The following is a 21,807-nucleotide window of genomic DNA, read 5'->3' as shown; positions in this document are numbered from 1 at the left end:
TGTGACGCCTGTCTTTAATTGCAAAAATACACGCTGCTTTGATTCTTTAAAAAAAAAAAACAAGAAAATAAAATAAAATAAAACTTATATTCTAAAATATTTTATTTTTCCACTGAAGGATTATGGTGTTTTGCATGGCTCTGTGGAGTATGTAGCAACCACAATACTCTGCTGGAGTAGGACCAAATATGAAGAGCAGGTAAGAGATTATTCTTTGAGAGAGAGGTATTACAGCTATTAGTATCATTATTAATGTTCATTAGGGCAATAAATTAAGCAAATGCTTTTCTTTATTCTCATTTAAGATTAAATATTAAATACAATTAATTGTATTTAATTATGATAATAATTAAATAATAATTATTATAATTAAATAATTAACACAAATAATTAACAATTACAAAATGTTTCAGATGAGTTCAGCAGCACAGTCAGGCATTAACCACTTGCCTATTTCACACACTTTAGACATAAGTTTACACAATATCACATCTCACATGAATCATGCACATATTTTACACACCATCACAACACAACATTTGTCTACTCACTCACTAGTCCTGGTTTGCTGAACTCACAGATGATAATATTTTGCAGAAAGGGATACTTCAGCACTTCCTGTCCTTCAAAGGAAAGGGCCAAGTCCCCACCTACATCACCTGTGGGGACATTAAAGACTGGATAATCTTGGATGGACAAAACATCCTTAGGGAGAGGTGTGTAAAGCTACCAGGTCCCAGTATTACTGACAGGTGTAATTGTCAGAGCACCGATGCTTGATATCAGTGTGAATCATGAAGGTCATTAATACGGAAGAGATCTGATGTGTGCGCCTTGTTAAAATAAACACAGCAATAATTATTGACTTAGCTGATTCATGATCACGTCCAGAATTACTCCAGAAGTCAAGCCTTTATTGAAAATCAGTGTATAAGCATAATAATGTATAGTGGTGTGAATGTGAAGTAGAGTAACACTGTTGTGTTGCTTGTGGGCAGATTTCAGACGGACAGCTGTGAGCAGCGAGATGGCCTCATTCACCTGGTATGGACGGCTCAGGGCCACTATACTGCCTTTAGTTACTCATTCAGAATCAGCAGCCCCAGTATCTACTGCTGGCCTCTGGCTCAGGCAGCTCTGCTGCACAGAAACCCCCTAGTGATGTCAGCAGTGTAACGTCCAGAGAGGAGAAGGATGCTATGAAGCAGGAACACTTTTATTAGCAAACTGTGTGAGGTACAATACGTGGATACTGCCAAGTGGTTAATTGCATTCTGCTCAGTCCCTATGTCTGTAATTGCAACTGGTTTGACTTTTTGCAACTGTCATGGTTTTACTTATAAAATATTATTACCATTGCATGAACTGTCAATAATGGGTCTGTCAGTGTGTAATATGTCTGATAGTAGATGTAATGGGCCTATCAGTAATGGGCAAGTTAGTGGGTAATGTGTCTGTCAGATGTAATGGGTCTCTCAGGACATGTCAGTAGATTTAATGGGCCTGTTAGTAGATGTAATGTGTCTATTAGGAAACTGTAATGGGTTTTTCAGTGAATATAATGGGGCTGTCAGGAGATTGAATGGGTCTTGTCAGTAGATGTTATGTGTGTCAGTATATTTAATACGTCTGTCAGTGTGTAATGGGCCTGTCAGTTGATGTAATGGATCTGCCTGTGTGTAATGTGTAAGTACATACAGTATAACTGTCTCTCAGTAGATGTAATGTGTGTGTCAGTAGATGTAATGGGTCTGTCAGTAGTTGTAATGAGTCTGTCAGTAGATGTAAAGTGTGTCAGTGGATTTAATGTGTCTGTCAGTTCGTAATGTGCCTGTCAGGAGATGTACCATGTCTAGTCAGTAGATGTAATGTGTCTGTCAGTAATGTTTTCCTTGTGCTGTGCTCAGGTCTGGGAGGTGAATATAAGGCTAAAGCTGCAGGACATGGGCAGAGAACTGGGAATGAGTCCCAGCAGCTCAGAAGCACCTCCGATGAGCGCCCAGGATACCCAGCGTGCCGCTCTCGCTGACCTGTACGTCTCTCTCTCTCCCTCATCAGAGTGCATCTGTCTCAAGGCTGGAAGAGCTTCAGACACTAATGAAGCTTTTTCTCTCTGCAGGGAGTCTGCAGCTCTGGAGAAAGCAGCGGCTGCAGAGAGGTACTCCAGGTGGTATTTTGATGCCCGCTTGGTCGCGCGTCGGGCATTGCGAGAGCTGGCAGAGGCTCTGGCACACCCGCTCGCCTGCACCCCCCACACCCTGTCAGCGGTGGTGGGGGACACCGTCACCGGCCTGCTCGGCGCCGTCATGGAGCCAGCCAATCACAGAGCGTCGAGCAGGGCCTTCAGCGAGGTGGCGGTGGGCGTGGCCGTTTGTGTGCACAAAGACCTGCGCGCAGCGGGATGGGCGGAGGAGCGAGCTTTCGGGGCGCAGTGCTGGAGGTGGGCCAGGCCCAGCATGATGGGGGTGCTCCACAAGGCCCTGCTGGAGCAGACCGGCTCACCTGGGGCCCTGCAGGCCGCCCTGAGGGGGAACAGCGCCGCGGTCACCTCCGCCATCGCCACCGCCATCGCCAAGGCCCTTCTCACGGCTGCTGATACAGCCCTGAACGCCGGCCCTGCCACGCCCGAGGAAGAGGGGCAGATTCCTGCAGCATCAGATCCTGTGGACACTGCAATGCAAACTGAGACACCAGCAACATCTCTGGTGAAGACAGATGCACACAAGACTACACTGGAGGAAATTGACTCCCAAAAGACTCCACTGGAGGAAATGGACTCCCAAAAATCATCCCTGGAGGACTCACAAAAAACATCCCTGGAGGAAAAGACATCTCGGGAGGAAGTGGACTCCCAAAAGACATCTCGGGAGGAAGTGGACTCCCAAAAAATATCCTGTGAGGAAATGGACTCCCAGAAGATATCCTGTGAGGAAATTGACTCCCAAAAAACTCCACTGGAGGAAAAGACATCTCGGGAGGAAGTGGACTCCCAAAAGACATCTCGGGAGGAAGTGGACTCCCAAAAAATATCCTGTGAGGAAATGGACTCTCAGAAGATATCCTGTGAGGAAATTGACTCCCAAAAGACTCCTGGAGGAAAAGACATCCCCGGAGGAAAGGACTACCAACAAAGTTCCAGGGAGGAAATGGACTCCCAAAAGTCATCCTGGGAGGAAATTGACTCCCAAAAGACTCCACTGGAGGAAGAGACATACGGAGGAAAGACTCCCAAAAGACTCCACTGGAGGAAAAGACATCCCTGGAGGAAATGGACTACCAACAGACTCCAGGAGGAAATGGACTCCCAAAAGACATCCTGGGAGGAAATTGACTCCCAAAAGACTCCACTGGAGGAAAAGACATCACTGGAGGAAAATACATACCGGGAGGAAATGGACTCCCAAAAGACATCCCTGGAGGAAATGGACTCCCAAAAGACATCCTGGGAGGAAATGGACTCAAAGCACTGAAAAGACATCCTGGAGGAAATGGACTCCCAAAGACTCCTGGGAGGAAATTGACTCCCAAAAGACATCCCTGAGGAAATGCGAAAAGACATCCTGGGAGGAAATGGACTCCCAAAAGTCATCCTGGAGGAATGGACTCCCAAAAGACATCCCTGGAGGAAATACTCCCACGGAAAGACTCACGGAAAAGACATCCTGGGAGGAAATTGACTCCCAAAAGACTCCACTGGAGGAAGAGACATTACTGGAGGAAAAGACATCCTGGAGGAAATGACTCCCAACAACTCCTGAGGAAAATGGACTCCAAAAGGACATCCTGGGAGGAAATGGACTCCCAAAGACTCACCTGGGGAAGAGACATCCTGGGAGAGTGGAATCCAAAGACATCCTGGAGGAAATGGACTCCCAAAAGACATCCTGGAGGAAATGGACTCCAAAAGACATCCTGGGAGGAAATGGACTACCAAAAGACTCCACTGGAGGAAAAGACATCCTGGGAGGAAATGGACACCCAACAGACGTCCTGGGAGGAAATTCACTCCCAAAAGACATCCCAGGAGGAAATGGACTCCGAAAAGACATCCTGGGAGGAAATTGACTCCCAAAAGACTCCACTGGAGGAAGAGACATTACTGGAGGAAAAGACATCTCAGGAGAAAATGGACTCCCAACAGACGTCTTGGGAGGAAATGAACTCCCAAAGGACATCCCGGGAGGAAATGGACTCCCAAAAGACATCATCCCTGGCTGAAAGTGAGGCGGCTATGACATCACCTCTGCAAACTGAGGTTGAAATGGCAGCGCTGGAGGAGATCACTATGACTGAAGAACCTCTGGCAGAGGAGAGAAAAAAGCGGGATGGAGTAAGTCCTGCATGATAAGCTCCTCCCACTCATTCAGCACCTTACTCAGCAAGTCTGACAATCTGTGATGTCATCAGGACTTGACTGGCAACTTGATTGACTTGATTGGTCATTTCATATTTCATGAAAAGTTGTTTCAATAGAATAATTTGTGTAAACAAGTGTGTTAGCATAGTTGAGATGTTCCAAAAAGGTGCTTAATGAGATGTCTGTGTGATTGCAGTTTGACATGCAGATCCCAGTTCCCCTGGAAACAGCAGCGGGGGATAAACTCCTGGGCCTTCCACACAGTGAGTCACTGATAATGTGCGCTGGGAGGACAATCCTGAAAATGCTCTTTTCCTTTTGCATCCAATAGCTAAATAATCACAATTAAAGAGCATCTCCCAGCACAGAGACACCCACAGAGGCTGTGCTGAACGGAGTCTCTCTCTCTCTCTCTCTCTCGTCTTTTATAGAGGCAAAGAAGCAGAAAAAAGGAATCAGGCGCTTCTTCGGTCACTTGTGGAAGGCCCTGAAACGCAGCTGCTGCTGCTGCGTTTCTGTGGAGACCACCTGAGATTTTACATGTTTAAATGTCTGTCTGTGTGTCCGTCTGTCTTTTCTGTCTAGATATTGCCTACCTGCCTGTCCTGTGTCTGTCTGTCTTGTTTGTCTGTCTGTTTCTGTCTGTTTTGGATCTTCCCTTCAGCAAGAAGAATCAGCCAGCAAAATTCCTTCAGCGCAAAAAAAAAAATTAAAAAACCACAAAAAAAAAAAAAAAACAGAAAGATGGATTGCTACAAAAGTTTGAAAAAAGTGGGAGAGCTTTTCATTTCATGTTGCAGGTAAAGTTCTGGAAGTTAACATAACAGACATATTCTATCATATTGGGAGTAAAATACAGCCACACAAGCAGGCCTGTGTGCTGCTTTGTTGTACAGGAGACAGTGACGGGAGTGTTGGCATTTATGGCTTTTCCTTGTGTGTTCTCAGAAACAAAATATTTAAAAATATGTCTTTCAGGATTGCAACAGACACCTGTGGAATACTGGATGGATACTGAAAGGATACTGTGAAATGGAAGCCAGGACTCACACTTGGTCCTGGTGAGCAACCCTGCACCACGACCGTGCCGCTCACTGTTCATATTTAATAACACATCACTTTAATATCGGCCATTTAATTTCAGTTACCCTGGTGATGGTCATTAGCCTTTAATGCACCGCAGTTAACAGCGCTGGCTGACCAGGCAACGTTTGACAGTACTGCATCCAACCTATTGCGTTTACTGGCTATACATCAAGCGCTTGGGCCCGATACAACTGCATAGATACCAGATCAGTATGCTGATCATGAATTTCCCTCATGAAAATGTGAGAGGGTTGGATTAGCTTTTGACTCGCTAGTTAGCTGCATAAGTGTCTGAAGAGGATGTCTTAATGGTACACAGATGTTTGTCAGGTGAGTCTGTGCAGGTTAGCACCACCTGTCATGTGTGTCTGATTACAGAGAGGCTTCACAGTGGCCAGCAGTGAAATGATGACATCACGACTGGCAGAAGATGAAACAGTATCAGTAGATATGAGCAAATCCAGAGTGGCAGACGTCACTTACCAGGATGAGAGGGTAAACAAGCAGCAGACTTTGTCAATAATCAAACTCCCATCACCTACAGTGTCTCACAGTGGTTCTACATGTCATTTTATTTCTCATCACTGCACAAAGCCTGAAATATCATGAGCGTGTGAGCAATGCACAGCTTAGGCTGGGTCTCTGTGCATATGAAAGTTGGCCCTGCAGGCAGGCTGCTTGTGGCAGATGGGGGTGGTACAGGTCCTATAGTTCAGTGCCCAAACAGGCAGTCCACACCCACGCCACACTTCCCTTTAGCGGCTGATACAGTTTATATCCATGACCGCCAGGGCTCTGCTGGAACAGGTTAGTGTAGCATAAGTACAGAAGTAAATGCCCAGTGCGTAAGGGACAAGGCCTTAATAACACCAGTGTTGTTCTGTCGCTCAGTACCTGGCAATCTGAAACATCTGTCACCAAAGCGCCGCTTCAAACCCTGGCTATTCACAGACCGCTATCCCAAGATTCAGTGCAGCTGAGGATGAGGATGCACAGGACAATCATAAAAATGTGAATTCTACATTTTTTCCCATCACAATGTTTCTTTTCCCTATAATGTTTACATCCTACAGTTTTCTACACAGTGAAAAGTGAATTCTTATTTTCTGATGAAGTGTATCTGTCTTTTCACACAGCTCCTCAGGCTCTTCCTCTTGTTGGCCAAAATATGAAGTTAAAAGGTTTTCTGGATGGATCTGGAGCAGGTATGAGGAGACTATGAGCGCATGACCAGTAGCCTTGAATAAGAAACACATGAACTGAGAATCACACATCCATGTTGATTTATTGGGCACAGTGTGAGCAGTGTGTGTTGGTGTTGATTTATTAGGCACAGTGTGAGCAGTGTGTGTTGATTTATTGGGCACAGTATGAGCAGTGTGTGTTGATTTATTAGGCACAGTGTGAGCAGTGTGTGTTGATTTATTAGGCACAGTGTGAGCAGTGTGTGTTGATTTATTAGGCACAGTGTGAGCAGTGTGTGTTGGTGTTGATTTATTGGGCACAGTATGAGCAGTGTGTGTTGATTTATTAGGCACAGTGTGAGCAGTGTGTGTTGGTGCTGATTTATTGGGCACAGTGTGAGCAGTGTGTGTTGGTGTTGATTTATTGGGCACAGTATGAGCAGTGTGTGTTGATTTATTAGGCACAGTGTGAGCAGTGTGTGTTGGTGTTGATTTATTAGGCACAGTGTGAGCAGTGTGTGTTGGTGTTGATTTATTGGCACGATGACGTTGGTGTATTAGGCACAGTGTGAGCAGTGTGTTTGTGTTGATTTATTAGGCACAGTGTGAGCAGTGTGTGTTGATATTAGGCACAGTGTGAGCAGTGTTGTTGATTTATTGGGCACAGTGTGAGCAGTGTGTGTTGATTTATTGGGCACAGTATGAGCAGTGTGTGTTGATGTTGATTTATTAGGCACAGTGTGAGCAGTGTGTGTTGGTGTTGATTTATTAGGCACAGTATGAGCAGTGTGTGTTGATTTATTGGGCACAGTGTGAGCAGTGTGTGTTGATTTATTGGGCACAGTGTGAGCAGTGTGTGTTGGTGTTGATTTATTAGGCACAGTGTGAGCAGTGTGTGTTGATTTATTGGGCACAGTGTGAGCAGTGTGTGTTGATTTATTAGGCACAGTGTGAGCAGTGTGTGTTGATTTATTGGGCACAGTATGAGCAGTGTGTGTTGGTGTTGATTTATTGGGCACAGTGTGAGCAGTGTGTGTGTGCTGTTTGTGTGCAGTGCAGGATGAGAAGTGTGTTGTGTGTGGCACCAGGCTAGGAGGTTTGTGGGTTGATTTATTGGGCACAGTGTGAGCAGTGTGTGTTGGTGTTGGTTTATTGGGCACAGTGTGAGCAGTGTGTGTGGTGCTGTTGTGTGTTGCAGTGATCAAGGATGAGAAGCTGCTGTTGTGGCCCCCAGGCTAGGAGGGACTCTTCCTGGGGGACCCTGGGGCCCGTGGGCCAGCCTACAGCAGGGATGTACCCCTGCAGATAGACACAATTTAAAACTGATCAAATAAAGCGCTGTGCGATTCTTCTTGGAATGTTGCCTTGTTTTTTTTCTCATTTACCAGAAATTACTGATACATTTATCAACAGATCAAAATATGCTAAATGTGTAATTACATGAAACACATCCCCACTCTGCACAGAGTCACACATCCCCACTCTGCACAGAGACACACATCCCCACTCTGCACAGAGACACACATCCCCAATCTGCACAGAGAAACACATCCCCACTTTGCACAGATTCACACATCCCCACTCTGCACAGAGGCACACATCCCCACTCTGCACAGAGTCACACATCCCCACTCTGCACAGAGAGACACATCCCCACTCTGCACAGAGTCACACATTCCCACTCTGCAGAGAGTCACACATCCCCACTCTGCAGAGAGTCACACATCCCCACTCTGCACAGAGAGACACATCCCCACTCTGCACAGAGTCACACATTCCCACTCTGCAGAGAGTCACACATCCCCACTCTGCAGTCACACATCCCCACTCTGCACAGAGACACACATCCTCACTCTGCAGAGAGAGACACATCCCCACTCTGCACAGAGACACACATCCCCACTCTCCACAGAGTCACACATCCCCACTCTGCACAGAGACACACATCCCCACTCTGTACAGAAACACATGCACTGAAGCCTCTATTTTACTTTTTTGAAGGCTCAGTGTGTCAGAAATATGGCCCTCAGGCTTCTGTGCAGAGAGGTGTGGCCAGCATTCAAACCATGCTAACAACGCAGAATGGAACGGGCCCTGATGGAAGATGTGAGGACATGATGAGACTGAACTTGTTTGTGCTGTTTGTACCCTGATAAGGCATCATGTATGGGCATTGGGCGGGGAGACGGTGGAGCTGTAGATGCCACAGTTACGGTAAAACAATGGTATTTTTTTATTTATATTAAAATGATGACTCGTGTTGTGTGGTTTTGCTTGGTGGCGTCCAATCTTGTTATGGCCGGCTCTAAGGGCCGCAACAAACAACGTCCAAATGTATCAAAAACGATCCAAAAACGGATCTAAAAAGACAAACCCAGACATTTATTGATCTAGAACACAAACTAAAACAAAGAAGAACCCACAAAGTTCACAAAATAAAAGAGTCTTCACAAAAACCTACCAAACACAAACCACACAAAAGAAACCCCAAAGATGATCTCCCCAGCCTTGTACTGCAGGTTTTTATATGAGACCACAGGCAGGTGGAGGTAATCAAGCAATTAAGCAATTAGGTATTACCTCCAACTGCACTACCCAGGCAAGTAGAGGCTGGGGACGTAACAGATCTGGATGCCTTGGAAAGGCGTGGTTGTGGAACCTGGAGTTCAGAAATGAGGTTCGCCTCCAGTGGACGTTCAAACATCACGACAGACGGGCTGTTCTGCTCCAGAACCCTACGCTGCAGCTCGCTGCAGTGCGTACCCAGACTACCGCATCGTTCCAGAACCCTCGCTGCAGCGTTCCCAGAACCCACGCTGCAGTGGTTCCAGAACCTACTGCAGGCTTACCAGAACCCTACGCTGCAGTCGTCCAGAACCTACCTGCGTCGTACCAGAACCCTACCTGCAGTCGTTACCCAGAACCCTACGCTGCAGTGCGTTACCCAGAACCCTACGCTGCAGTGCGTTACCAGAACCCTACGCTGCAGTCGTTCCAGAACCCTACCTGCAGTCGTACCAGAACCCTACCTGCAGTGCGTTACCCAGAACCCTACGCTGCAGTGCGTTACCCAGAACCCTACGCTGCAGTGCGTTACCCAGAACCCTACGCTGCAGTGCGTTACCCAGAACCCTACGCTGCAGTGCGTTACCCAGAACCCTACGCTGCAGTGCGTTACCAGAACCCTACGCTGCAGTGCGTTACCCAGAACCCTATGCTGCAGTGCGTTACCCAGAACCCTACGCTGCAGTGCGTTACCCAGAACCCTACTCTGCAGTGCGTTACTCAGAACCCTACGCTGCAGTGCGTTACCCAGAACCCTACGCTGCAGTGCGTTACCCAGAACCCTACTCTGCAGTGCGTTACTCAGAACCCTACGCTGCAGTGCGTTACCCAGAACCCTACGCTGCAGTGCGTTACCCAGAACCCTACGCTGCAGTGCGTTACCCAGAACCCTACGCTGCAGTGCGTTACAGAACCCTACGCTGCAGTGCGTTACCCAGAACCCTACGCTGCAGTGCTTACCCAGAACCCTACTCTGCAGTGCGTTACCCAGAACCCTACGCTGCAGTGCGTTACCCAGAACCCTACGCTGCAGTGCGTTACCCAGAACCCTACGCTGCAGTGCGTTACCCAGAACCCTACGCTGCAGTGCGTTACCCAGAACCCTACTCTGCAGTGCGTTACTCAGAACCCTACCTGCAGTCGTTACCAGAACCTAGCTGCAGTGCGTTACCAGAACCCTACGCTGCAGTGCGTTACCCAGAACCCTACGCTGCAGTGCGTTACCCAGAACCCTACGCTGCAGTGCGTTACCCAGAACCCTACGCTGCAGTGCGTTACCCAGAACCCTACGCTGCAGTGCGTTACCAGAACCCTGACGCTTACAGTCTGCGTTACCCAGAACCCTACGCTGCAGTGCGTTACCCAGAACCCTACGCTCATCGTACAGACTACTGCAGTGCGTTACCAGAACCCTACGCTGCAGTGCGTTACCAGAACCCTACGCTGCAGTGCGTTAGACTACCTCCAGAACCCTACGACTGCAGTGCGTTACCCAGAACCCTACCTGCAGTGCTTCCGAACCCTACTCTGCAGTGCGTTACCCAGAACCCTACGCTGCAGTCGTACCAGAACCTACTCTGCAGTGGTTACCAGAACCCTACGCTGCAGTGCGTTACCAGAACCCTACTCTGCAGTGCGTGACAGAACCTACCTGCAGTGCGTTAGACCCTCGCTGCGGCGTTCGAACCTGCGCGTGCGTTACCCAGAACCCTCGCTGCAGTGCGTTACCCAGACCTCGCTGCGTCGTTACAGAACCCTACGCTGCGTCGTACCAGAACCCTACGTGCGTCGTTCCCGACTAGCTGCGTCGTCCAGAACCCTAGCTGCAGTGTCCCAGAACCTACGCAGTCGTACCAGAACCTACGCTGCGTCGTTCCAGAACCTACGCTGCAGTGCGTTACGCATTCTGTGCAACAGTGCCTTTTTAGCTCCCAACAACCCCTTTGTGAGTTGATTGTTAAAGAGGGTAAATTTGTACAGTTAATATTTAATGCACAAATTTGTAAGTCGGGTTGCTGTTTGGGTTAGCTTTACTAAGGTAATGTTGTTGTAGTGTTTGTTCATTTAAAACTAAAATCCTTTCCAAGCACAGACCTGACACTGCAAATGCAGGCCTATGGATCCGCCTCAGTTTGACACTTAACAAAATAATATTCATGCACTCAGTTCTGACAGTTATGTAACAGATTTGCAAAAAAAAAAACTCTAGAGTTTAAAACAGAAAGATATTTTTTAAAAGAATGTAAGTTAAGTTGCTGTAGCTAAGACTTTTCTAAAAGTTGGGGTTTACCTGGATCTTGTCACAGCCACAATGGTGCATTCTTTGATCCAGGTGTCCAGGTGATTGGTGCTTCTGGAAGAACGAAAATGCATGAGAACCTGCTGTTTACTTTCTTCTACCTGCGCCTGTAAACACTCAAAGACCAAGCGCATCACTGTTGATATTTCTACCTGGCAGTGTTGAAGTAAACTGACATTTGACAGCATTATGCCTCACGTGATTATTTCTTGGGGTGAGAGATAGAGAGTGAAAGTGTGTGTTGAGGAAGTGGGGATAAAGAACAATGTTTATTTCTGAGTCCTACAGTTCCAACAGTCAGTATCCTTGTACAATGTTCAGCACTCTGAATACTGAACACAAGTGGTATTGCATGTTGAAACCCCTCACTTAAGTTAACATGAAGAACACCATGCGTATCCATCCCTCCCGTGCTGAGGCAAACTCAGTGAACACAGCTATGGGCTGCTGATTGGCTTCTCCACTGTCTGGTGAAGCCATTTTTCTCAGCGCAGTGATGCCCCATACTGCCAGAAAATATATGCCTTTCCAAGTTTGGGTTAGCCTATCATAGGACAAATACCCAACACAGTTCAATATAACAATTTTTGTTTGCATACTAGCACCTTTTACCAAAAGCAGCCCCAGGTGCTTCACACAAACAAAAGGACCAGGGCATAATAATAGTAATAATCATTAATGAAGTCAAAAGAATAATTATGAATTTGGGAGAAGAACTACAAACAATGTTTTAACAGCAAGAGATAATGTAGTGACTAAAATTAATGCAAACAACAGCTCTTATTGGCTAATAAGTGTTCCAGGCATATTTACCATTTTGTTAATTTACCCAATTTTTATGATACATTTTCAATTGTAGAAATTAAGATGTTTTGATTAACCAGTTTGTTTATGCCATACATATTGTTTCTTTTAATACAGAGAGAAAAGCTACCACATGTATAGTAAGTGCCTATTCAGTGAAATTAAAATTAAGTTTTTTTTTTTTTTTACCAAAATGAATGGGCATTAGTGCCATTTCTGCTTCTTTTTATTGCAATCAAAGTAAAAAATCATATGTACAAATTACAGAACAAAAACAAAGATGTTCTAGTAAATGGATACCAAGAACAAGGCTTAGAAATAAAATGAACAAAAAACAGAGTATGCTAAGTAAGTGTAGCAGGGCAGATGGCTAACTGAAACAGGTTTGATGTGAATGAGAAGAAGTGTTAGAAGAACTTTTAGAAGTGTTACTTCCTGTTTCCTTTGAGGACCTATGATGCTGCATTACATTACAGCATGCACTCTAATTGATGCACTCTAATCCAGAGCGACTTGCACAACTTTTAGCATTTTCACACAGTATCCATTTTTACATCTGGATATGTACTGAAGGACACGGCTGTCTCTCAAGGGGGCAACAGCTGAGTAATCCCTGGGAACTGAACACTGAATCCAGTTCCCAAACCATCATACTTCAAACGCTAAACGTCATACGTGGGATTCCCAACATCTTTCAACAGATTACAAACAGATGATACCTGTAATAACCTGCATTAATAATTTAAGATAAAGCCTGATTTTCTTTGGTAAAAAACCACTTCTTAATGTACCAAACTGTTTTCAAATGTTTATTGAAGTATTCTAAAACATAGCAATCAGCAAGCAATTGACAACAATAAAACAGACACCAATAAAAAGAAAATCATCAACAAAAAAAACAAAAAAACAAACATAAACAACAGACTCTTACACACACAATATCCTTTGCATTGCAATCATTTTCTTGGCAGGAGTTTAACCTGATAGTATAATGAGTTCTTGGAAAGCTGCTTAGAAACACTGAGCCTTGAAAGATGCAAAATGTTTAGATGCAATACATGCACTGATGCAGGCATTGTCACATGAATAAGATCAGGCATTGTCACCCGAATAAGATCAGGTATTTTCACCTGAATAAGATCAGGTATTTTCACGTGAATAAGATCAGGTATTGTCACGTGAATGAAATTAGAAAGTTTGGCAGCAACACTCTCCCAGAACTGAGCCACAGGTGGACATTCTCATATTATATGTAGAAAGGGCCAGAGGATCTCTGAGTTTCTGATGGATTTAGTCAGCTTGTTCTGTCTTGTGATGGCCTGTTTTAATAGCATTGACACTTATTTGATCCTCATGTTGAGAAACCACAGGAACAGACTTGCAAATGCAAATGCCGCACCTTGAGTCAACTGTAGACTTGTGAGCGTTATTTTGCCTGAACTAATGATGCAACACAGCTAGCCAAGAAACAGCTGAGCAGCCAATTGTCCAATTACTTTTGATGCCTTAAATGGGTGTATACGAACAGGGCTGTAATTCCTACAGGGATCACCAAATATGGATTTAAATACCCTCAAATTAAAGCCAACAGTCTGCACTTTACATATTCAGTGTTACAATTCAAATCCAATGTGATTGAGTGCAGAGCCTAAACAAAAATTATGTCACTGTGCAAAAACGGACTGCACTGTACGAAAATGCACAAATCAATAAAATAATTATTTCCATCTTTACCACATTTTCTTCAGATAGTGAGATGGAAAATACAGAACCAGGATACGTTAACTAATTTAGGAAACATTAGGAAACATTGCTTTCGAATAAAGATGAATTTCTGTGAGCTATGATAGCCAAATATTGTTTGCTGTAACTTTACATTACATTACATTTATTTGGCAGACGCTTTTATTCAAAGCAACGTACAATAAGTGCAAGTTCTCATTTTGTCTCATTTTGATATCTATACTTTTTAACGACAGGCTTAGGTTTAGCAAGTTTTAATTAATGACATATCGATACTGACGTGTTTTTGTGGACATTTGTCTACATGACGCTGCTCGCGTGTAGTGGTACGTCATCAGCTGCAGAAACCAGAGTACAGCTGGTAGAAGACAGCATTGTGACATCACAAGGGTGAACATTCCGCCATTCATTTAAATTTGATTTGTTGGGGGGATTAAAAAAAATACGATAAAAGCAAGCAAACTAATGATCATGCAAAACCGATAAACAATAGGAATGCTGCTCTAGAGTTCTGGATTTTATGACCTCACAATAGAATAACGTGACATCACAGCGGAGGTCATTCCAGGTGTTTCTCGGTATTATTTAAATTGAGGCAAATTGCAAAGGAACCGACCAGTGGTTTATGAATTGACTTATAATCTTTATCGTTCTTAAACCAACATGGATTAGCATGGATATTGTTTCCAAGACAAACATTGAAACCAAAATCCGTAAGGTAGGCTGTAATCCGTTATTTCTAGTGACCAATTTCCTTGCTTTTTAAATTTAGACGGTAGATATTTTTGCTGAACGATCAGAACAAAGCATAATGATTTTAAATATTTTAGTGATGTCTTAAAACCATTTACAATCGCTTGTCCGAGTGTGCTACTGCAGTTTAGGCTGTTAATGATAAATGGACCTATAAATTGCGACAGACCAGTTGTTATAGATTTATAAGAGACTCCTGAGTTTGAATTGAGGCGGTGAAAGTTTAAATGCGTACTATTAATTTTTCTCCACAGGAATACTCCATAAGAGTGACCACTGTGCACTGTGCCTAAATGCATTACCAAACAAGCCCAATTAGCATATCTGGAATTCACTCCCAACTGCCCAACTAATCGCTATTGATATTTCGTGATGTAGTTCCATTATATTTTTCTCAAATTTTGATTATGATCTTCAGTCATAATCGTCAGTTTAATTACTGAATTCCCACATAACTGTTTTAAAGCTATCTATAACTGAATAGCTAATAACTGTTTTAAGCTATCTATAACTACATTGGTGTTTTTGTTATGTTTCTGTGTAAACCTGATGTAGTTGTTCTTTGCATTCGTGAAGTTCTTTTTTGTCCGTGAATCTCTCATGCTGTGTATGTGATGCCTGTCTTTAATTGCAAAAATACACGCTGCTTTGAATAAAAAAACAAACAAAAAAAAAAAAAAAACAAGAAAATAAATTAATAAAACTAATATTTTGTTTTTCCACTGAAGGATTATGGTGTTTTACATGGCTCTGTGGAGTATGTAGCAACAACAATACTCTGCTGGAGTAGGACCAAATATGAAGAGCAGGTAAGAGATTATTCTTTGAGAGAGCAGTATTGCAGCCATTAGTATCATTATTAATGTTCATTAGAGCAATAAATTAAACAAATGGTTTTCTTTATTCTCATTTAAGATTAAATATTAAATACAATTAGTTGTATTTAATTATAATAATAATTAAATAATAATTATTGTAATTAAACAATTAACACAAATAATGAACAATTACAAAATGTTTCAGATGAGTTCAGCAGCACAGTCAGGCATTAACCACTTGCCTATTTCACACACTTTAGACATAAGTTTACACAATATCACATCTCGCATGAATCATGCACATATTTTACACACCATCACAACACAACATTTGTCTACTCACTCACTAGTCCTGGTTTGCTGAACTCACAGATGATAATATTTTGCAGAAAGGGATACTTCAGCACTTCCTGTCCTTCAAAGGAAAGGGCCAAGTCCCCACCTACATCACCTGTGGGGACATTAAAGACTGGATAATCTCGGATGGACAAAACATCCTTAGGGAGAGGTGTGTAAAGCTACCAGGTCCCAGTATTACTGACAGGTGTAATTGTCAGAGCACCGATGCTTGATATCAGTGTGAATCATGAAGGTCATTAATACGGAAGAGATCTGATGTGTGCGCCTTGTTAAAATAAACACAGCAATAATTATTGACTTAGCTGATTCATGATCACGTCCAGAATTACTCCAGAAGTCAAGCCTTTATTGAAAATCAGTGTATAAGCATAATAATGTATAGTGGTATAAATGTGAAGTAGAGTGACACTGTTGTGTTGCTTGTGGGCAGATTTCAGACGGACAGCTGTGAGCAGCGAGATGGCCTCATTCACCTGGTAGGGACGGCTCAGGGTCACTATACTGCCTTTAGTTACTCATTCAGAATCAGCAGCCCCAGTATCTACTGCTGGCCTCTGGCTCAGACAGTCCTGCTGCACAGAAACCCCCTAGTGATGTCAGCAGTGTAACGTCCAGAGAGCAGAAGGATGCTATGAAGCAGGAACACTTTTATTAGCAAACTGTGTGAGGTACAATGAGTGGTTACTGCCAAGTGGCTAATTGCATTCTGCTCAGTCCCTATATCTGTAATTGCAACTGTCATGGTTTGACTTTTTGCAACTGTCTTGGTCTGACTTATAAAATATTATCACCATTCCATGAACTGTCAATAATGGGTCTGTCAGTGTTGTAATGTGTCTGATAGTAGATGTAATGGGCCTATCAGTAATGGGCAAGTTAGTGGGTAATGACTCTGTCAGATGTAATGGGTCTGTCAGGACATGTCAGTACATTTAATGGGCCTGTCAGTAGATGTAATGTGTCTATTAGGAAATTGTAATGGGTTTTTCAGTGAATATAATGGGGTTGTCAGTATATTTAATAGGTCTGTCAGTGTGTAATGGGCCTGTCAGTTGATGTAATGGATCTGCCTGTGTGTAATGTGTAAGTACATACAGTATAACTGTCTGTCAGTAGATGTAATGTGTGTGCCAGTAGATGTAATGGGTCTGTCAGTAGTTGTAATGAGTCTATCAGTAGATGTAATGTGTGTCAGTAGATTTAATGGGTCTGTCAGTTCGTAATGTGCCTGTCAGGAGATGTACCATGTGTTGTCAGTAGATGTAATGTGTCTGTCAGTGATGTTTTCCTTGTGCTGTGCTCAGGTCTGGGAGGTGAACATGAGGCTAAAGCTGCAGGACATGGGCAGAGAACTGGGAATGAGTCCCAGCAGCTCAGAAGCACCTCCGCTGAGCGCCCAGGATACCCAGCGTGCCGCTCTCGCTGACCTGTACGTCTCTCTCTCTCCCTCATCAGAGTGCATCTGTCTCAAGGCTGGAAGAGCTTCAGACACTAATGAAGCTTTTCTCTCTGCAGGAGTCTGCAGCTCTGGAGAAAGCAGCGGCTGCAGAGAGGTACTCAGGTGGTATTTTGATGCCCGCTGGTCGCGCGTCGGGCATTGCGAGAGCTGGCAGAGGCTCTGGCACACCGCTGCCTGCACCCCCACACCCTGTCAGCGGTGGTGGGGACACCGTCCACCGGCCTGCTCGGCGCCGTCATGGAGCCAGCCAATCACAGAGCGTCGAGCAGGGTCTTCAGCGAGGTGGCGGTGGGCGTGGCCGTTTGTGTGCACAAAGACCTGCGCGCAGCGGGATGGGCGGAGGAGCGAGCTTTCGGGGCGCAGTGCTGGAGGTGGGCCAGGCCCAGCATGATGGGGGTGCTCCACAAGGCCCTGCTGGAGCAGACCGGCTCACCTGGGGCCCTGCAGGCCGCCCTGAGAGGGAACAGCGCCGCGGTCACCTCCGCCATCGCCACCGCCATCGCCAAGTCCCTTCTCACGGCTGCTGATACAGCCCTGAACGCTGGCACTGCCACGCCCGAGGAAGAGGGGCAGACTCCTGCAGCATCAGATCCTGTGGACACTACAATGCAAACTGAGACACCAGTAACATCTCTGGTGAAGACAGATGCACACAAGACTCCACTGGAGGAAATGGACTCCCAAAAATCATCCCTGGAGGACTCACAAAAAACATCCCTGGAGGAAAAGACATCTCGGGAGGAAGTGGACTCCCAAAAGACATCTCGGGAGGAAGTGGACTCCCAAAAAATATCCTGTGAGGAAATGGACTCCCAGAAGATATCCTGTGAGGAAATTGACTCCCAAAAAACTCCACTGGAGGAAAAGACATCTCGGGAGGAAGTGGACTCCCAAAAGACATCTCGGGAGGAAGTGGACTCCCAAAAAATATCCTGTGAGGAAATGGACTCCCAGAAGATATCCTGTGAGGAAACTGACTCCCAAAAGACTCCACTGGAGGAAAAGACATCCCCGGAGGAAATGGACTACCAACAGATGTCCAGGGAGGAAATGGACTCCCAAAAGACATCCTGGGAGGAAATTGACTCCCAAAAGACTCCACTGGAGGAAAAGACATCCCTGGAGGAAATGGACTACCAACAGACGTCCAAGGTGGAAATGGACTCCCAAAAGACATCCTGGGAGGAAATTGACTCCCAAAACACTCCACTGGAGGAAAAGACATCACAGGAGGAAAAGACATCTCGGGAGGAAGTGGACTCCCAAAGACATCTCGGGAGGTAGTGGACTCCCAAAAGACATCTCGGGAGGTAGTGGAATCCCAAAAGACATCCTGTGAGGAAATGGACTCACAAAAAACATTCCTGGAGGAAATGGACTACCAAAAGACATCCTGGGAGGAAATGGACTCCCAAAAGACTCCACTGGAGGAAAAGACATCCTGGGAGGAAATGGACACCCAACAGATGTCCTGGGAGGAAATTCACTCCCTAAAGTCATCACCGGAGGACTCGCAAAAAACATCCCTGGAGGAAAATACATCCCAGGCGGAAATGGACTCCCAAAAGACATCCTGGGAGGAAATTGACTCCCAAAAGACTTCCCGGGAGGAAATGGACTCCCAAAAGACATTATCCCTGGCTGAAAGTGAGGCGGCTATGACATCACCTCTGCAAACTGAGGTTGAAATTGCAGCGCTGGAGGAGATCACTATGACTGAAGAACCTCTGGCAGAGGAGAGAAAAAAGCGGGATGGAGTAAGTCCTGCATGATAAGCTCCTCCCACTCATTCAGCACCTTACTCAGTCTGTGATGTCATCAGGACTTGACTGGCAACTTGATTGACTTGATTGACTTGATTGGTCATTTCATATTTCATGAAAAGTTGTTTCAATAGAATAATTTGTGTAAACAAGTGCGTTAGCATAGTTGAGATGTTCCAAAAAGGTGCTTAATGAGATGTCTGTGTGATTGCAGTTTGACATGCAGATCCCAGTTCCCCTGGAAACAGCAGCGGGGGATAAACTCCTGGGCCTTCCACACAGTGAGTCACTGATAATGTGCGCTGGGAGGACAATCCTGAAAATGCTCTTTTCCTTTTGCATCCCAGTAGCTAAATAATCACAATTAAAGAGCATCTCCCAGCACAGAGACACCCACAGAGGCTGTGCTGAACGGAGTCTCTCTCTCTCTCTCTCTCTTTCTTTCTCTCTCTCTCTCTCTCGCCTTTTATAGAGGCAAAGAAGCAGAAAAAAGGAATCAGGCGCTTCTTCGGTCACTTGTGGAAGGCCCTGAAACGTAGCTGCTGCTGCTGCGTTTCTGTGGAGACCACCTGAGATTTTACATGTTTAAATGTCTGTCTGTGTGTCCGTCTGTCTTTTCTGTCTAGATATTGCCTACCTGCCTGTCCTGTGTCTGTCTGTCTTGTTTGTCTGTCTGTTTCTGTCTGTTTTGGATCTTCCCTTCAGCAAGAAGAATCAGCCAGCAAAATTCCTTCAGCGCAAAAAAAAAAAAAAAAAAAAAAAAAAAAACAGAAAGGATTGCTACAAAAGTTTGAAAAAAGTGGGAGAGCTTTTCATTTCGTGTTGCAGGTAAAGTTCTGGAAGTTAACATAACAGACATATTCTATCATATTGGGAGTAAAATACAGCCACACAAGCAGGCCTGTGTGCTGCTTTGTTGTACAGGAGACAGTGACGGGAGTGTTGGCATTTATGGCTTTTCCTTGTGTGTTCTCAGAAACCAAATATTTAAAAATATGTCTTTCAGGATTGCAACAGACACCTGTGGAATACTGGATGGATACTGGAAGGATACTGTGAAATGGAAGCCAGGACTCACACTTGGTCCTGGTGAGCATCCCTGCACCACGACCGTGCCGCTCACTGTTCATATTTAATAACACATCACTTTAATATCGGCCATTTCATTTCAGTTACCCTGGTGATGGTCATTAGCCTTTAATGCACCGCAGTTAACAGCGCTGGTTGACCAGGCAACGTTTGACAGTACTGCATCCAACCTAGTGCGTTTACTGGCTATACATCAAGCGCTTGGGCCCGATGCAACTGCATAGATACCAGATCAGTATACTGATCATGAATTTCCCTCATGAAAGTGTGAGAGGGTTGGATTAGCTTTTGACTCGCTAGTTAGCTGCATAAGTGTCTGAAGAGGATGTCTTAACGGTACACAGATGTTTGTCAGGTGAGTCTGTGCAGGTTAGCACCACCTGTCATGTGTGTCTGATTACAGAGAGGCTTCACAGAGGCCAGCAATGAAATTATGACATCACGACTGGCAGAAGATGAAACAGTATCAGTAGATATGAGCAAATCCAGAGTGGCAGACGTAACTTAACAGGATGAGAGGGTAAACAAGCAGCAGACTTTGTCAATAATCAAACTCCCATCACCTACAGCGTCTCACAGTGGTTCTACATGTCATTTTATTTCTCATCACTGCACAAAGCCTGAAGTGTCATGAGCGTGTGAGCAATGCACAGCTTAGGCTGGGTCTCTGTGCGTATGAAAGTTGGCCCTGCATGCAGGCTGCTTGTGGCAGATGGGGGTGGTACAGGTCCTATAGTTCAGTGCCCAAACAGGCAGTCCACACCCACGCCACACTTCCCTTTAGCGGCTGATACAGTTTATATCCATGACCGCCAGGGCTCTGCTGGCACAGGTTAGTGTAGCATCACATCATACAGAAGTAAATGCCCAGTGCGTAAGGACAAGGCCTTAATAACACCAGTGTTGTTCTGTCGCTCAGTACCTGGCATTCTGAAACATCTGTCACCAAAGCGCCGCTTCAAACCCTGGCTATTCACAGACCGCTATCCCAAGATTCATGCAGCTGAGGATGAGGATGCACAGGACAATCATAAAAATGTGAATTCTACATTTTTTCCCATCACAATGTTCCTTTTCCCTATAATGTACACATCCTACAGTTTTCTACACAGTGAAAAGTGAATTCTTATTTTCTGATGAAGTTTATTTGTCTTTTCACACAGCTCCTCAAACTCTTCCTCTTGTTGGCCAATATATGAAGTTATAAAAGGTTTTCTGGATGGATCTGGAGCAGGTATGAGGAGACTATGAGCACATGACCAGTAGCCTTGAATAAGAAACACATGAACTGAGAATCACACATCCATGTTGATTTATTGGGCACAGTGTGAGCAGTGTGTGTTGGTGTTGATTTATTGGGCACAGTATGAGCAGTGTGTGTTGGTGTTGATTTATTGGGCACAGTATGAGCAGTGTGTGTTGATTGTTTAGGCACAGTGTAAGCAGTGTGTGTTGGTTTATTGGGCACAGTGTGAGCAGTGTGTGTTGGTGTTGATTTATTAGGCACAGTGTGAGCAGTGTGTGTTG

General features: G+C 44.9%; 2 protein-coding genes and 1 long non-coding RNA gene across 14 annotated transcripts; all 3 read left to right on the top strand.

The window, feature by feature from the left end:
- The first annotated feature begins 440 nt into the window (after nucleotides 1-440).
- On the top strand, nucleotides 441-3,470 carry LOC135238292 (coiled-coil domain-containing protein 186-like). The gene is made up of 4 exons (XM_064306072.1): nucleotides 441-716; nucleotides 999-1,044; nucleotides 1,908-2,032; nucleotides 2,120-3,470. Exons 3-4 carry the CDS (start codon nucleotides 1,944-1,946, stop codon nucleotides 3,468-3,470), a joined length of 1,440 nt encoding a protein of 479 aa, XP_064162142.1. The 5' UTR covers nucleotides 441-716; nucleotides 999-1,044; nucleotides 1,908-1,943.
- Nucleotides 3,471-3,884: 414 nt separating this feature from the next.
- On the top strand, nucleotides 3,885-21,481 carry LOC135238260 (neurofilament medium polypeptide-like). Of its 12 annotated transcripts, XR_010325071.1 has the most exons (8): nucleotides 3,886-4,330; nucleotides 4,554-4,620; nucleotides 4,789-5,157; nucleotides 5,336-5,418; nucleotides 5,822-5,938; nucleotides 6,335-6,454; nucleotides 6,580-6,648; nucleotides 7,826-7,990. XR_010325071.1 is itself a non-coding variant. In XM_064306031.1 (5 exons), exon 1 carries the CDS (start codon nucleotides 17,666-17,668, stop codon nucleotides 18,710-18,712), a length of 1,047 nt encoding a protein of 348 aa, XP_064162101.1. In that variant the 5' UTR covers nucleotides 17,659-17,665; the 3' UTR covers nucleotides 18,713-19,185; nucleotides 19,406-19,472; nucleotides 20,198-20,280; nucleotides 20,684-20,800; nucleotides 21,200-21,481. The 12 variants fall into 12 exon arrangements, 3 of the variants coding, with proteins under 3 accessions (XP_064162101.1, XP_064162100.1, XP_064162099.1); XR_010325077.1 differs by lacking the exon at nucleotides 5,822-5,938 and having other exon boundaries at nucleotides 3,885-4,330; nucleotides 7,826-8,018; XR_010325076.1 differs by lacking the exon at nucleotides 4,789-5,157 and having other exon boundaries at nucleotides 3,885-4,330; nucleotides 7,826-8,011.
- Nucleotides 11,080-17,399, top strand: LOC135238032 (uncharacterized). The gene is made up of 5 exons (XR_010324998.1): nucleotides 11,080-12,732; nucleotides 12,772-15,600; nucleotides 15,999-16,117; nucleotides 16,400-16,445; nucleotides 17,274-17,399. It is a non-coding gene; the product is annotated as an uncharacterized LOC135238032 (long non-coding RNA).
- Nucleotides 21,482-21,807: the final 326 nt, after the last annotated feature.

Source organism: Anguilla rostrata, chromosome 13, assembly GCF_018555375.3.
Source record: "Anguilla rostrata isolate EN2019 chromosome 13, ASM1855537v3, whole genome shotgun sequence".
Classification (NCBI taxonomy): domain Eukaryota; kingdom Metazoa; phylum Chordata; class Actinopteri; order Anguilliformes; family Anguillidae; genus Anguilla; species Anguilla rostrata.
This window is presented reverse-complemented; position numbering and strand designations above follow the sequence as displayed.